Source organism: Chamaea fasciata, unplaced genomic scaffold (genome assembly GCF_029207755.1).
Source record: "Chamaea fasciata isolate MVZ Bird 193981 ecotype frontalis unplaced genomic scaffold, bChaFas1.0.hap1 SCAF_10, whole genome shotgun sequence".
NCBI lineage: Eukaryota > Metazoa > Chordata > Aves > Passeriformes > Sylviidae > Chamaea > Chamaea fasciata.
In genome coordinates, this window is record NW_027094095.1 from 4,676,778 (window position 1) to 4,694,233 (window position 17,456).

Genomic DNA, 17,456 nt, shown 5'->3' on the forward strand with positions numbered 1-17,456 from the left:
CGCTGTGTCCCGGCCACTCACCCCACACTCGCCGGGATCGTCCCGGAGCGGCCCGCGAGTGCCCTCCAGTGGTCCCGGGAGGAAGAGGAGGAGAAGGAGGACGGTGATGACGAGCAGGAGACGGCGGCGGCAGCGCCGGGACGGGACCGCGGGTGGCAGCGGGGCTCAGAGGGGGTTTGGGGGCGCGGGAGGGGCTGCCCTGAGAAGCTGTGGCTGCCTCATGCCTGGAAATGTTCAAGGCCAGGTTGGATGGAGCTTGGAGCAAGCTGGTCCGGCGGGAGGTGTCCCTGCCCATGGCGGGGAGTGGAACTGGATGAGCTTTAAGATCCACCCCCTTAACCTATCCCCGTGTGCTGAGTACTGGGGAAGTCACACCTTGAATGCTGTGTCCAGTTCTGGGCACCTCATTTCAGGTGCTGGAGCAAGTCCAGAGAAAGACAACGGAGCTGGAGGAAGGGTCTGGAGCAAAATTCTGGTGAGGAGCGGCTGAGGGACCTGGGGGGGCTCAGGGAAGATCTCGCTCTCTCCAACGCCCTGACAGGAGGGTGGAATGAGCTCAATGTTAGCTTCTTCTCTCAGGTAGCAAGTGACAGGATGAGAGGAAACGGCCTCAAGTTGTGGCAGAGGAGGTGTAGATTCGATATTAGGAAAGTTTTTATATGGAGAGGGTTGTCAGTCTTTGGGACAGGCTGCCCAGGGCAGGCACCGTCCCTGTAGGCGCTCAAAAAACGCGTGGATGTGGCACCTGGGGACATGGTTTAGTGGCGAACACGTGAATGCTGCTGGGGGAACGTCTGGACTCGGTTATCTTGGAGATCTTTCCCGCCCTAAACGATTCTGTCGTTCTACATCACGTCGCCGCTCGCCGACGCACGGATCCGCGGCCGCCCGGAACCCTGGTACGCGGCGCGCGTTTCCCGCGGGCGGCGCGGGCGCACGTACCGAGGCGAGGCGGGGGAGCGTGTTGTGAGGCGGACCGGGGCGGGCGCGGGCCGCCATGGCGTCGCCCCCGCTGTCGGCGGCGGGCGGGAGCGGCGGCGAGCTCAGCTCGGGCTCCGAGGCGGCGGCCACGGGCGCGGCGCTGCCGGGCCGGGACCTGCCCGCGCTCTTCGAGCAGGCGGCCGAGCGGCTCCCCTCGCTGCTGCCCGCCGCCAGCAAGGAGCAGCTGCTCTACCTGTACGCCCGCTACAAGCAGGTGAGGCGGGACCGGCCCGCGGGCTGAGCGCGGCCCCGGGGCGGGCGGGGGCACGGGGCCGGTGCGCTGCCCCGAGGGGCCGGGGCCGGGCCCGGGGCTCTCCCGGGGCCCTCCCGGGCCGTGTGCCTGCGGGGCTGCGGCCCACAGTGTGGCAGCAGTGCCGAGGAGGAAAGTTGCGTCCCGGGTGATGGCGGGAGCGGGGGTATCTCCCTCCGGGACGGCGCCCGTGGAGGTGGATGGGGTCGCTGGGACAGAGCCCCGCCAAATTCGGGGGAAGAGTGGTTGGGAAATGCCCCTGGAGATGCTGCTCGACAGCAGCTGAGCATGAGCCCGAGAAGGCCAAGGGCATCCTAGGCTGTATCAGCCCTAGTGTGTCCGGTGATAAATAACAGAGAGAATAAAAATTTTCATTTCCAGCAGGACCAGGGCGGTGACCGACCCCCTGCGCTGGGCATGGGCGAGGCCACATCTCAAATTCTGGGTTCGGTTTTGGGCTCCTCAGTTCGGGAAGGACATTGAGGTGGTGGAGCATATCCACAGAAGGGAACAAGAGCTGGGGAGGGGTCTGGAGCACAAGTCTGGTGAAGAGCAGCTGAGGGAGCTGGGGGGTGGCTCAGCTTGTAGTAAAGGGGGCTCAGGGGGAACTTTGTTGCTTTCTGCAACCACCTGAGAGGAGGTTGTGGCCGGGTGGAGGTCGGGTTCTGCTCCTGAGTAACGTGTGAGAGGATCAAAGGAGGTGGCCTTAAGCTGGACCAGGTGCAGTTCAGGTTGGACATCAGGAAGAATTCCTCACTGCAGGGTTGGTCAGGCATTGGAGGGGGCTGCCCAGGGAGGCGATGGAGTTCTTGGAGCCGTTTAAGAAACGACTGGACGTGGCCCTTAGCGCCGTGGTTTGGTTGTCAAGGTGGTGATCTCAGACATCTTCTCCAAACCAAAAGATTCTGTAAATCCATCACCCTGATTGTTGTCCCTCACCTCTCACCCTCGCTCAGTGTGGGTGGCCCTGACTCTCCATCCTTTGAACAACAGGAGCCAGACTCAAGTCCTGCCAGCAGAGGTCCAGGTTGGACATTAGGGAAAACTTGTTGCCTGAAAGAGTGGGCAAACACTGGAATGGGCTGCCCAGGGAAGTGGTGGAATGACCAGCCCTGGAAGTGTTTAAATACCAAGCAGACACGGCACTTTGCCATGAGGTTTAGTGGGAGTGGTGGTGTTCGGCCAAAGGTTGGACTGAACGATCGTGGAGATCTTTTCTCACCTTTATGATTCTGTGGCATTGGTTTGGCTTCAGCAGGGGCCATCGTGGTTGAAATTGGTGTGAAGGACCAACTCCACAACGGAGCTGCTGGGTTCTGGTTGTAACCTTGAGCATAACCCCCAATTCCCCTTCAGTCTGTGAACTGAGCAAGCTATGGGATACATCCTGCGGGAATACACAATGTAACTTCTTCCTGCTCCTGCCAGAGGGGTTACATGAAACAAACCAAACAAAGCACCGGTTGCAAAGGACTGTAACAATCGCTTAACTTGGAGAAACAGCAAACTAAGTGTTGTTACACCCGGAAGATGAAAGAGTAAAACTACAAATATAGGCTGGATGGAGCTCTGAGCGACCTGTTGTAGTGGAAGGTGTTCCTGTCCATGGCAGGGTTTGGAACTAGGTGATCTTTCAACCCAAACCATTCTGTGGTTCTGTGTCTCAAGTGTGTGGCAAGAGGTGCTGCCTCAGCTTGGGAACTGAACCCACTCATTTGGATGAACAGACACGGTTGGGTGTGTGCACATCTTTCATATGTGTTCCTCCCATGTGGATTACCTGTGTCCTACTACTGCCATGCATAAGTGCTCTCAATTTTTTTGTGCAATATTTAATTATCCTCTAAGCTGGCAGCTCCCGGGCTGTGGTTTGTGGACCAGTAATTATGTTAAAAGCAGGCTGGTCACGTGGGGTTTTGTTTTCAGACTGTGCTTAGTGCTTAAACAGGACTCCAGGTTTCTCTTTCACTTGTAAGTAAAGGGAGGGTAGGGAAAAAAAATACGAGGAGAATTTTGCAATGCCCAGGATGAGAGGAAAAAGGTGTCTTTTGTATAATTTTTTGTCTGCGTTCTCAGGATGCTTGTTGCAAATAATGTCTTTATTTTTTTGCTTTGTTTCAAATGCGTTGTGACTATCCTGGGTGGAAATAGGAAGGGATTGCTTGCTTGTCAGCTCATGGTTGTCCACAGACTACAGAGGGTTTCCTGGTGTTAGCTCTGTAAGACCCATAAGGAGTTCAGTGTTAAAAACTGCAAAAATCAGAAGCTGTTTCACAAGAGTTTTGATACAAATCAGGAGAAGCTGACAATTAATAGTTTCTCAGCACAAATTTCCAGTTGCCTTCCACTGAGAGGAACTGGGCACTTCTGTGTCCTTCTCCTGTGCCCCTGACCAAGCAGGAGGTGACAGCAAGTGTCTTTTTGCTCCTTGGTTTCAGGCTGTGCTTGGCTCCTGGATTTCTGTGCCTCCCCAGTTCAGAAAGGTGCCTTCCCTGTTCCAGAGGGCCTGGTGCTGGCAGTGGCAATGGGAGAGGTTTGCCAGCACAGCCACTGCAGGATTATGCCCTGCTAACTTCAAGTTCTGCAGCATTTTGTGCTTTAAATCAAAACGAAGGCGCTTAATGCAAGTTTTCTCTATTTAATTATTGCAGTCATATCAGGATGCATAATGAGCTGCTAATATATTACCCCGGTGGACGGTGGAATTGCTGGCACACAAAAGGTGCTGACTCAGATCTGTCCACTGTCCTTGATTTGGCATCCTTGTCTTTTCCCAGTTTAGTGTTTCGTGTCACTAGAGGCTTTGATTTAAGATACAGCACCGTCATAAAAGAGGTGACAGTAACAGCTGAGCTCTCTGTTAAAATACTGTGTATTATTTATTTCAAACTGTTTGGGTATATAGGCATTTTCCTGGAATTTTATTACCTTTTATTGGAGGCCATTTCAGGATTTTATTACTTTTCTCTCTGATTTTGTTTATGTGTCAGAGACCTGAAAATAAGGGAATTGCTTAGTTGTCATCTCCAGTGAGGTTTTTAGAAGATGTTGCTGAGTTTATGACTCTGCCCCACAACAGGAGGAACAGACTAGTCCATTAGGCTCTGGACTGGGACTGATTTTTCTTTCCTTCCCCTACTTTCTCTGTGGCTTTGGGCAAATCATAGTCTGGGCTTGTTTCTGTAGTGGTGAAATGGAGGGAGCACTTGCCCATCATGTGGAGGATGTAAAAATCTGAGGTTCAGAAGGTGCAGTAATGGAGACCAATGTAGCAGTGGTGATTTAGATAGGGGAGGGGATCCAGAACTTACTGGAAATTATTAGACTGGGAAAACTGCCCTGCCAGGAGGAGGATGTGTCCATGTAAATGCTGAGAGGTGCTGGCAAGCTGGAAATCCAGTGCTGATGGCTGGCAAAAGGGGGTCTGTACTGTCTCCAAGCTCAAGGATATAATACCAATTTTGCATGATGTCTTTCAAGTATTGTGGAACATGATGCCACGAGCCTGCCCTGAACACAGGAATTTCTGCCTGCAGCATCCTGTTGCATGGAACCATGTGATGGCACTGATGTGATTATTACCAGTGTCACTCTCTGTCTCTCTGGGACATGGTCCCATGGTCATCATGCCCCCCCTTCTGTGGTTGCTGTTTGCTTGTCCTTCCTTACACCCCGTTTTCAGTGAGGGCTTTCCCATGGGTTGGGGCAGAGCTGTGAGCAGGAATTGCTGTTTTGAGAAAGCAATTTAGCTTACTTGGCTTGTGTTCAGTGGGAGCTTAGCCCTGCTGTCCGTGGAGGTTCTGTTCCCGTTACTGCTCTGTAGGGAGGCTGCAAATGCAATTCACCTTACAAGATTTACAATCAGGTAGGAATGTTTGGCTGGAACACCCCACTGGATAAATATATTGGCAGAAAAAATTAGCAAAGAACCATTTAACCACTACCAGGGAGGGAGAGGCAGTCGTGAGGTAAGGTGTGAGGAGAATCTCAAGGTTTCCCACTGTCTGGAGCAGCAGGTGGAGGTGCATGGGGATGGTGAGGAACATTAACACGTCTCTGAGTGATGCCTTGGGAAGGCTGGAAACAGACTGGACAGAGCTAGAGAATAAAGTAGGTATTTATTGAAAGGCTTCCAGGATCTGCCTGGGGCAGGACAGAGCCTGACCAGGGCTACACTCAAGGTGGATTGAGAATGGTCACAAAATGGATGACTGGTCACAAAGTCTTACGTTTTTATAAGTTTTGGTCCATTTGCATACTGGGGTTTAATTGTCCAGTTACAGCTTCAGGTTGTGAGGTCCCGTCCTTCTTGTTCCTCCCTTCAGTCCACCGTTGTTTGTGCTTTTGGGCCTGAAAGTTATCCTTGGTCTTCATCAGGAAAATTATTTGTTTTGTCTCCCTACTCTGTGAAGAGAGCTCAGCAGCACTTAATATGAGGCTCAGAACTACAGCCCTAGGCAGCACAGAATCTGGAAAACATGAAAGCTGAACCTTAAGGCATCATGAGCATCTCTCCCTCTTCTGAATGGCATTGACCTTCAGCTCTCAGGTGAAGGGCTCATCCAAGGTTTCCAAATTTATTTTGGCCACAGATGGAGATGTCTGCAGACACTGCCTGTTTGGGGCTGCCTGGGTCACGTTTGTGAGACTCAGGAGAATAGTGCCTGCAGGCAGCTCTGCATGCAGAAGCAATACCAGGAAGTTTTTAATGCATTCTGGCTGTCATGTTCTTTTAATGCAGCTGATGAACTGTAAATGAGGAGAGCTGAGCATCAAGTGACCAGTCAGCACCCTAGAGACCTTCAATAATTATTTTCTGGACACAGAATGAGAAAGTCTTAATTTAAAATACTAATACAGGCTCTTGGCTTCGTGCTGGCTATGGAGTAAAACAGCTTTGGAGGTCCTCTAGGGAAGTAGCTGTAGGACAGAGTCCTGCACAAAATTTTGCCTTTTTTTGTCAGTTTTGGCATGTTTAACTCCCCCTCCTCAGCTGTCAGGCTCGGGTCCCCTTTTATTGTTAAATTCCTCGTTGGCTTCTCCTGCATTGTGATCCTTGCGGCAAAAAGAGAGGAGCCAAAATTTTGTGTTTTATTCTTTCCAACAAAACCACTGCAAGCCTTTTTAATGTGCCTTAAAATAGCATGCAGGGCACAAGTGCATTTTTTCCCCCCTCTTGATGGATGGAATTTAACTACTGTTCCTTGATTTGTATTACTATCAATGTTACTAACAGTCTTCCCCAACGCTAGAACAGCCTTTGAGTGCCAAATCTCCTGAGAGGAAACTGCTGTCGTGTTTTGATGACGGCAGTGGAAAATTAATATTAAAACAGATTTTTTTTTTTTTTATCTATCTTGGCCAATTTCTGCAGGTTGGCCATTGAACTAAAGAATTGCCAAGCAGGCGTTTTCCATACAGATAATGAATTTGCATTTTATTCCCTAGTTTGTTTTGCTTTTTAAAACAAGTTATCCAATCCACCTCAGAGCATAGAAAAAAACATTTAGACTACATGAATTGTGATGGATTTATAGAACTTAACTGTTGCTAGCCTCTTCTCCTATTTCTCCATGAAATGCAATATGTTGTTTTAAAGACCAGCTAAGATGTTGTAATTTGGATGAATTGCTCACTGGGAGACAGTCAGATGTACAGAAAATTAATTTCAGTTACAGTCACTCGTATCCTCTAACACTTTAAATGAAAACATAGTGTAACTAATAAATATCCCTCAGCGTGGGCATGCTCTCTCTAAAGCCTGATTAATGCTTCCATCCTCAGCATAAAATCCCCACCCTGTTAAGGTGAAGAATTGTTAGTTGATTTAAGCACTTCACCTGCCTGAACACTTGAGCGTATTTCATAAAACGTTTTGCTGGGTGCAGTTTGGTTTTGCTTGGCTAACAAAACGTTTCTCCAGGAGCCTTTGCCCACCTCCAGGATGTACCTGTGTCTCCTCCCTGGGGTCCCCATCTGTGCTGTGCCCTGTCTTAGAGAGACTTGCTGTAGTAGCTGTTTCCCAGGAGCTGCTGGTCTGGTTCAGCTCCGACTTCTAGCCTTTAACCCATCATCCTTGTGTTAAAAAAATTTTACACGTGGAAAACTGCCTGAATCCCACAGGCACCAAGTCAGTTTTACACTGGCTATGACACCTTTTTTCCATATATCTATCCCTGGGTTCTGGCTCGTTCCTTTTCTTCCTCATGTTTTTTGATTTCACCCCCACACACACGTTTTAATTTCTGCCTTGCTTGTGACAGATTGGTTGTCTCTGGCACTCAGGCCTTGACTTGTCTCTCATGCAGTGCTTCCTGCAGCCAGGTGCCTTGGGGCAAATTCAGGAGCTGCCTGGCATTCCTTTGCTCCAAGATTGTCCCCTTGCCTTCCAGAGGACCTTGAAAATAATTAAACAAAGTCTGTTTACTTGAGCTTTGTGCGGAAGCAGGTGAATATCAGCTGTAATGAGTAATCGTCTGGGTAGAAACCCTAATCAACAGAATTTTTCTTTGTACTGGTGGAGAATGAGGCATTTGGCTGGGTAATAAACATAACATTAGTGAGAAATCACTCACTGGTTATCCCTGTGGGTAATGCATGCAAAAGAAATGAGCTGCACAACAAAATTGCTTCCCGTGCATCATGCCAAGAAAACCCAGGGATGCAGAGGTGCTAAAGCAGGGGTAACATGGGGTTGACAGAGGTGTTTCCTAAAAAACCCTTTCTTCTGGCCTTCTGACATGGTTACCCTGGAACCATCAGAACACAGAATTTTCCTTGCAGAAGTCCCCTTTGTTTTGTTCTGACCGAAGGAAATTTCTTTTCTTTAGGTGAAACTTGGAACCTGTAACACCCCCAAACCGAGCTTCTTTGATTTTGAGGGAAAGCAGAAATGGTAAGAGGAAATCCTTGTCATTCCTAGCAATTCTGGCTCTACTTTTTTTTGCATCTTGTCTCATCTGTTGACAAATTATGAACCTAAGGGATGTCAGCTAGGAAAGTTGCTACTGAAATGTCTTTGAAGTCTTTTGTTTGATAGGGAAATATTTGCTGCTATGCCTTATACAGATGTGAAATGCCAGACTCCTGTATTTACTGTCTTCATCCAGAACTGGCATGCATACAGCAAAAATGTGAACACAAACTGTGTTCCAGCCTGCATCAGGATCCCTTGAAAGATCCTTTCACAACAGAGCTGCACTGACACTGGCCATTCATGGCCTCAGAGAAAAGTGGACCATTTCAAGCTGAATCAATGATGGCTTTGTGTGTCCGGAAAGGATTTTGATGAATCTGTTCGCTGTGTTCCGCTGATGTCACTATGAAAACACCTTGTGCTGTCTATGAGGGGCTCACTGATGTTTTGCTGTTGCTCTTAGGGAGGCTTGGAAAGCTCTGGGAGATACCAGCCCTCACCAAGCTATGCAGGAGTACATCGCTGCAGTGAAAAAACTCGACCCCAGTTGGAATCCACAGGTAGGAAACAGAGAAATATTGTCTGGAAAACAAACCAGCGTTGTCTTTGTGAAGCTGACAGTGGTTCAAGCTTCTCACAGGCTTTAATTGCTGCATGGCAAACTTCATTTTGAGCAGATTAAAGTCTAAATTCGTTTTTAAAACTCTCCTTTTGTTATGACTGAAGCATGAAGAACCATCTCTTTCATTCATAATCATCTTCATTACAGTGAGCGCATGCACAGGGTTGGTTTGGCTGTAGTGATCTAATTTATTTTGCTCTTATTGGTTCATGCTGTATTTAGCATGTAAAGATACTTTTTATCCTTTTCTCATCCTTCTCTTTTCAACTACTATTTAAATGTTGATCAATAGAAAGCAATCTCCATGAAAGTGACATGAACTGAATGATCAATTCTAAAAATGTTTCCTTTTTGTTTCCATGCAGCAAATTACCAAATCTGATTATGATTAGGTACTCCAACATAACAAGTCTGTATCTGTGTGCTATAGGGAGACTGTACTGTCATTTTAATTAATTTGTCTTTCATCTTCCAGGTTTATTACTTGATTGAATCCTTAAGGATATCTCCTGTTTACAGGCTGACTTTCATATAATTTTTAAAGAGGATTGCTCTTTTAAAAAAGTATAGCCTTTGGAAATAGAGTGGAGATATTTCACTAATAGTAAAATGCTGAATGCATGGTAATTTCTTCTCGTGGTAGGAAATTTGTTTTTCTGTGCTCCTGTGCTTTGGAAGCAAAATCTTGTGTGGGCACAATCCTATCAATCAAGAATTTGATTTTGAGTTGTCCTCTGATGCTCTTCTTGTGACCTAAGGCTAATTTTTTCCTCTTCACTAGTTCATGTTTCATGCCATTCATAGTATTTTTGCAGCAAAGAAAGGTTGTCATTTTGAAAAAATTCTTTTTAACGCCCTTGGAGAAAATAGTTTTATGTGCTGTGCAGTTAGCCAAAGTTGGCTGCTTGCTGGGTAAATTCTTGTCCAGGCTAAAATTCTCATACAGAAATAAAGTAATTAGTAAAAATCTATGTATAATCCTGAGTTAAGTAAGTGTCAAGTAAAACATGTGAATATTAATTAAAAAAGAAAAAAAAAAATCAAACAAAATACCCCGTGCTTTCCTGAAAAATTTTTCAGTGTGGTGACAGGCTTATATTTTTGGGTGTTCCCTTCACTTCCTTGCCTCAGAGAAACACTGTCAGAGTTCTGAGCTTCAGGTTACAAAACTGTCAGCCAGGGAATAGGAGTAATACGTTTTTACAAAACAAATATTTTAAAGAACCCATACAGCACACAAAGAAAGGTTGGCAGCGCTGTTCCTCCCCTCTTCCCCTAAGGTGAAGAGGTTACCTTAGCAGAAAATGTAATTTAAAAGTCAGCATTGAAATAAAGGTGGCTTTGCTTTCTTCACAAGAATTCACCTGCCCTCGTTATGTCAACTTTTTAATTCCACTTTCATAGGACCAAAGTGCTCTCAGGGGTCCTCTCTGATGCATCTTGTACTGCTCTCCTGTTTTCCCTTCTCCCCACCAAATCCACGTTCTGGAGCCACGAGAGGGAGCTCTGTTCTTTAAAATGATGGAGACGCATGTGTCAGGGGATGGAGAGAAAACAGCTACTTTACTCTTCAAATTTCGAATTGCATTTATAGAAAAGAGCTGTGTCTATATTACAGGGTGCTTCATCACTGTCATTGTGTCTCCTTTACATGCTCATCTGCTGGGTCCCTTCAGATTTTTCTTACATTCCACAGATTGCGAATGAAGTACTCCAAATGCTCAGTTAAAAGCGGTATAAAGTACACGTTACAAATTTGAAAATTTGGGTGTCATATCATTATGAATCATAAATAGTAAATAAACTATAAAAGTGATCAATTTCTTATTGTGTATCCTCGTGAATTTTACTCTTTTAAAGCTTTCTCAGTGTTCCCAGCTTACTTTTTCTTCAACCGTTCGCCTCATCCATGAAAGTTGTTCTTTTGTGTTATTTTAAATCCTCCTCAGTCTCCTGTTTCCTTTATTTGCAAAAGGGCTTTATTATCTTGATCCTTTAGTAAAATTTTAAACTTAAAACTGCTTTTTTTTTCAAAGGTTCACTTTTTCCTCAGCAGATTTGCTGCTGTTCTGCAGCCTTCAGGCTGTCAGTGTTTTTGTTAATAAATAGAATAGAATTAAATGCAGCATTTCTTGTGCAGTCCAAAGAGATCCACTACTTCATTCTTTTTCTCGTTTCTCCGTTGATTCAGTCTTTCATATTGAAGTTTCTTTATTGGTACACTTACAGCATCAGATTTACTTGCTTTAATTTAGTATCTTCGTTTTGGATGGAAAAAAAACCCCAGCAAAGTAAAAAGGTTCTGATGCAGTAGGACTGCCCTGAATTTGTATCTAGAAGCAATGAAAACTGTAACAGCAGCCCAGATCTCACCTGCTGCTTCCTATTCCTGCACTGACTTTGGAGTACCCACACATCATTAGAAGACAGCTGAATGTGGAGAGGCAGCAGCATAGCTGTTCTCTGCTCTCTGAAGTTTGTGTGCCATTTTTGACAGTATCTGCTTGGCTCTTTCCAACGTGGTTTAGTTCTTTTTTCACCCTTGCTGCCTGCAGGTTTTCTCATAGTCCTACCTAATCTGCTGTTTCAGAACTTTGTCTAAAATCTGAGAAGAAATGATCCTACTGCACTTACTTTCAGCAATTTTATTCGCTGGAGAATCTTTAAAATTAACAGGTAACTTCAAGGATATTTGAGGTGAGGTGCATTGTCTTTACATCCACAAAGCCACAGGAGGAATCTCATGGCTGTGTTTGTCTAGAACCAGTAATCACAATTGCCTTGCAGGTTGTTCTACACTTCAGCCCTTCTGTGTTGGCATGGTCTTACTATGGGTTGTGGGTTGTTTCGATCCTTTTCTCAAGAACATCTGTTAGTAGGAGATCAGGAATATTCTTTTCCATGCTGTCTCCATTCTCCTCTTGATGCAGTCTTCCTTCGTCATCTTCTACCTTTAAGCACATCTTTTGTTTCTTGTGAGTCATTCCTTTCAGTCTGAAGTTCCAGGCAGTGGAAAGGTAATTGCTTGGACCAGCTCAGCTCTATTTGCATATTTCAGAGACATCACCTGTCCTTCAAGTCTATTCACTCTTCCTCCAGAACAGAGAATAATTTATGAAGCCATTCTTTTGCATTCTCCAGCCTGAAACAGAAACATTTCATGCCGTCAACATCTCCCACTGCTTGGGTCCTTTACAAAGGAAGATGTGTCCCTGCTGCTTCTCTTCTCCTGTGTTCACCTGTCCTCTTCCTGCTTTACTGGCAGCAAATGACAGTTGCTTTTGGTGGCTTTGGTTGGTGTGAGCATGGTGGTGACACTCACCTGTCCTCCCTGCCTGCCAGCGCGTGCGTGTGCCTCTGGCTCTGCATTCCCACTGCCGTAGTGCTGTCCTGGGGGCTCAGGGATTTGGGGACTGTCACCTTCAGAAGGTGGGTGTCGGGCACCTTCATGCAGTCACTTTGTTCTCATGCGCATCGCTGCATAATTGGGCACTTCAGTACTTGCAGCATTTCAGAGTAGCTGTGGCTGTTTGCAGTCGCCTGCACATTCCGAAATTCTCATCTCTCTTGCGTATTGAAGATCACAAATCCCCACTGGCTTCAAGCATGCAGGTTTTTCCAACCCTAAGAAGCAGAAACAGGCCAGCACTTCTTTTCTTAGCAGCATTGAACACGTCCCTTCCACTGAAATGCTGTGGCAGGGGCCGTGGGTGGAGGTGTGACACGACACTGCAGCGGGGTGGCCGGGAGCTCTTATTGATCCGTTCTTGTAACGAGATGGTTATATGGCACAGCTCAAATAATAAAAATAAATAATAAAAAAAGCATCCAGATTTGCTCAGCACATTTAGCCTTCCATTTGCTGATTGCAATTTTGGCATCGCTCGGTTCTAAATATTTCCTTTTCCTATTTCTTATGTCGCGTATTTACCAATACAGCTTGTCACTACTAACTTCATCCTTTCCCAAACACTTAGATTCCTCTTCCTATTTGCTTTGAGTGCTGAAACTCACTTAAAGGAGGACTTAAAGATTTTCTATTTACATATCAAAGTCTAAAAAGTTGGCATTTTAACTTGTTAGACTCGGCTTCTCCAATAATGCAGTTAGTCAGTTATCTGCTGTGTAATGAGGAAAGTTGGAGATCAGGAGTCTGAAGAGCAGAGACTTCTCTCTAAAGGAAAGAGAGCTCCACCTCAAAGAAAATAGGCATTCACCAAACATCATGTTAGGCTTTTAAAGGTGTGAAGTTCCGGTTCTGATGTTTACAGGGGAGAAAGTTGCCTCTGTTTTTTTTTTTAAGTACTATTCTGTGCCTTGTTTGAGTAGGGGAGGATTTAATTCTCTGTACTCTGGCCCTAACAGTGAATGGGAGAAAAATCTTTGCTTTGCTGGGTTGGTGTGGGAGCACCAGGTCATGCCAGGAGAGGACCCTTGGGGAACAAAAAGGCTCATGAAACAGAAAACAAACTTCAGGGTCCATAAAATAGCAAATACACGATTGCTGCAGGCTCGTAGCAGTCCGATAACCTGGAAAACCTTTGGGAATAAAACGAATGGATTTGTCCACTGGGTGTTTTTGCAGGAAGTACTGCAGGGGGCAATATTTGATAAGGTGGGTGGCCAGGTACCCTGTGCCCAGGGCTGGGCTCCATCCCTTCTGCCTTCTGGTGAAACAACCTTTCTCTGTCACATTTATATGCAATAAGCAAGTTGAAACTCAAATGTGAGAAAGAGAATTTGCAGTTCAGGGATACAGTGAAAAGCAGGAGAAACAATTCCCAGATTTGCAGAGGACCCGAGGTCTATGTGTGCTCTTGGCAGGTTGCACCAGGTGTTAACTGAATTATTTTAACAATTGATTTAAATGGATGAGCCTCTTGGATTTAAGTAAGCTCTCCAAGGCAACTTAGAATCTCCGTAGTGTAGGATCTCCAAGAGAACTGAAAAAATTCTGTAATGACTCAAATACAAACTCTCTTTCCAATGACATAAAAAAAAAAAACATTCAGAAATCAAAACTTGAAGTTTTCTTAAATTTGGATTCATTGCTCAAGTTTGCCCTGTTGATATCTGGAACAAGCTTTGATCTTTTGCAGCTTACAGGTTGTATGTCTGGTCAACTTTTAAGAATTAGATTAGTGGCTGGTAAATACAGTTTCAGGCTGAAATCTCTGAGTTTCTTGGTTAGTTCTGCAGGCCAGGGGAATTTCTTCTGGAAATTGAGAAATGCATTAGAAAAACTGTTGTGTGTAAACAAAATGAGTGCACCCATCGTGTTTTCCTGTTTTGTCTATCAGTCAAACAGATGTCTCCCTTGATAATCTGTCCCAGCAGCCACTGTTTGTGGTTGGGAAAGAGCAGCAGAGTGGTGTGGGCAGGATTACAAGGGGGATGGGAAGAGCAGGAAGCGAAAAGACCTGTTTGGGTCTCTCTCTGCCTGTCACCAGCAGCAGTGAGCTCACATACATACCTGCTTTGTTTGGGGAAATATCTCAATTTATGGCTTGCTGTGCTGCGAGGTCAAAAACTTTGAAAAACAGCGACTTTATTTATTTTATAATATAAAAGCAATTTAATTGGGTCGTGTAAAGTGGGCACTAATCAAATTATGGCTGTGCTCCCCAAAGCTTGCTGTCCTGTGCTAATGCAGCACACTGGGAAGAGGAGCTGTGGAACAGCACCGCAGGGGCTTTGCTCTGCACATTTCTTTGTATGTGGCACTTCATCCTCAGGGAATTTCAGATCTCTTTTTGTTTTGCTTTTTTTACCCAGATGTTGTTTAACAATAACAATAATAATAATATTCTAACAAAATATGGAAAACAAAGATCACTGTTTGCTCTACGTTTGTTTTTTTTTGAAAGGTCATTTCAGTGGTGACCACACTGGAAGAAGCATATCACTGAAATAATTTGTAAACTCTAATCAAGCTCTTCCCCTTTGAAAACAAAACAGAGCAAAACCAAATCATCAAGCCTGTGTTTATTATTATTATTCTTTTAGCAGAAAAGGAAGCACTAGAAATCAAGATTAAAACCAGAAAATTGTTCCACCTCAGGCTCCTGGCTTTGGGGCATGTAAGACTACAGTGTCCTCTGGTTTTAGACAAACTGCTGAGTTCTTTTTTTGTGAACCACATTGGGGTATGTAATAATTTTGGAGGGGTTTTATATCCTGAGAAGGTTTAGATCTTAACACACAGAGGGATTCTTCTGCCCTGCTGCCTTTTGCCGGTTGTATGAGGGACAATCTGTAGCATGCAAGTGGAGTTAGTGGAGGATGCAGTTATTTACTGTGCATGGCTCACAAAACCTTGCAGTTTCTGTACTCTTCACTCCTACTTGTGAGACTAGAGGTGGAGTGACCCACCTTATTTATCCAAGTTGAAAAAAAAGGCACTTTGTTATCTGCAAAATTAGACTTTAAGTGCTTTGCTTTTGGAGCATCCTTTCAGAACCAATTTTTCTTATTAGCAAGGGGATGTTTTGTAGTTCCTCTTGTGTCAGAAACTAAAATACCACCCTACAAATATGTGCTAAATTTCTTCATTCTTCTGCAATAAAGGTGGGCAGTGTCGCTTTGCTGTATCTTCTCATGAGGAGTGTCTTCTGATGCTATAAGTCCTTGATACAGATCCTACTCACAAACAAAGCTGTCCATAGGTGATTTGCTGCCTTTCTGTCCCTGTCTTTGCAAGTAACTCACCTGCCAGGCACTGGGGTGCTGTGCTGGTGGGGCTTGTTTGTGGACAAGTTTGATCAATCACAGGCTTTATATCTCTCCTGCAGCCTTTTATTGTAGAGCACAAAACAAAATGCCAGACCCACACTGAGATTTTCAGTTGTTTGGAATTGTGGCTCTGGCAAGCTGTGCAGAAGTGAAGAAGTTAAAATGTACAAGCATCTCATAGTAGAAATATAAACAGCTGGAATATGTGTCAGCCTCCCACCCCCTGGGAGTCTGTTGGATTGTTCTCTTTGATTTTACATCTCCGCAGAAATTTATGGTCTCGGCTCCTTTTATTTATGACATTCTGATCCTCGACCAAGCAATTGATTGAAATACAACAGTGCCAAGCTGCAAGTCTGTATTTCAGAGAGGCTGAAGTTCAGGCAGCAAACCAGCAATGCAGTTGTGGATTGAAGGCTGCACAGAGGAATCCTGTGCAGAGGTTGCCCACATTTCTGTGCCCCTAAGCTTCTTCAAAGGAGAGAATTATCATGACAAGGGTTATGCCTTTTCTCTCTCCCTCCTTTTAAGCTGCCTGTTCTTGCTGAAAACATACTATATGTTTAATCTGCAATCTTACCAGCCCTCCAAGGGCTAACTTTGGCTTGTGGAGATGCTAGTCCTCATTTTTCCAGCTCAGATCCAGCAGTATCAATGCACTCTGTTGTTAGTGTGCTGTGAGTAGCATAACATATTCTCTTGCAGCTACTTGGATGTAACAGTAGTGGGCTTTGAGAATTCCAACCAAGAAATTGAGGGGGGTCACCAGTAGTGATTTTGGTTAAATATTAATATTCAAACTTTTTTTTTAATACATCACTGAATTAATTTTCACCATCTTGCACTGATTACAAAAATATTACAGAACATACTATTTGGGACGTATTCAGGAAAAAAGAATAATTAGAGGCATAGTTCCACCTTGCTGAGTGTGCTGCTGCAGCAGAGTGATGTGTGTGGCATCCCAGCATCACGATTCCTGGCTTGCAGGTGGATGAAGACACTGCATGCTAGCCAGATACACCAGAGACAACTGGAAAAAAAAAAAAAAGAGCAAGTACATTTATATATATATAATCTCAGACTACTGGCATGCAGTGATGACAAGATCTAACAGAGTAAGACAAATCACTTTGCTGTGTAACTTTCTGTGCAGCAGGGAATTTTTTGCTTTTTTCTCATCCCTGTAATCATTGTCCAGAAGTAACAGGTTCTGCTGGCTGGCTGCAGTTCTTCTGTGATTCCACGGCTATGGGATTGGAAGCATGGCATGCAGCTGAGCTCTGGAATCTTAAAAGTTCACTTGAGCAATTGCTCTCCTAGCTGACAAAGCATCTCAGTGTCAGGGAAGGACCAGTTCACCAGATCAGGCGTCAGTTGCTGCAGATCCTTTGCTGAAGGTTGGTGCTTCTGTGGCTGAGTTGACAGAAAATGGTTAAATACTGATATTTCCAGGGAGGGCCCAAGATCTTGGCTTAAACTGAGATGGCAAGGTTGAATTTGTTAAAATTTCAGACCAGAAGCTGAAATGACTGAGGTGCAACCAGACGTGCCCTCTGTCATTTCTGCCTTGAGGTGGCAGTTTCTGGCAAGGCAAGGAAGGTGTTTAAATGCCAAATGCAGTTTTCATACATTGCAGGTTTTAGCAGCAATGTTGCTCCTCCTCAGCCACAAAAATGTGAATGACGAAGGCATTGAAAAGCTCGTTTTTGTGAAGTAGCTGTGCGAGGCTGGAAGCAGGAAAGAGCAGTGTTGTGACATGAGAAGTGACTCCACCAGCGATCAAAACCTTCCTATGAGGTTCATTTCTGTACTGAAAACTCCTCTGACTAAAACAAATCGGTGCATGATGCTTTTGGTAGTGCTGACATGACAGAACTGAGGGCTGGGAAAGCTGCAGGATGGGCTGGCAGAGGTGTTGAACCGAGCAGGAAGCTGCTTTGGGCAGTTCAGAA

The 17,456-nt window shown here is 45.2% G+C and overlaps 1 protein-coding gene across 2 annotated transcripts in view; it reads left to right on the forward strand.

The window, feature by feature from the left end:
- Window positions 1-976: 976 nt before the first annotated feature.
- ACBD6 (acyl-CoA binding domain containing 6) overlaps window positions 977-17,456 on the forward strand; it is an 84,725-nt gene continuing 68,245 nt past the window's right edge. For both annotated transcript variants that reach the window (XM_066192134.1, XM_066192135.1), the window contains exons 1-3: window positions 977-1,195; window positions 8,062-8,126; window positions 8,611-8,707. In XM_066192134.1, the coding sequence (XP_066048231.1) occupies window positions 998-1,195; window positions 8,062-8,126; window positions 8,611-8,707 (360 nt within the window). In that variant the 5' untranslated portion in view covers window positions 977-997. The remainder of the gene's footprint in view (window positions 1,196-8,061; window positions 8,127-8,610; window positions 8,708-17,456) is intronic.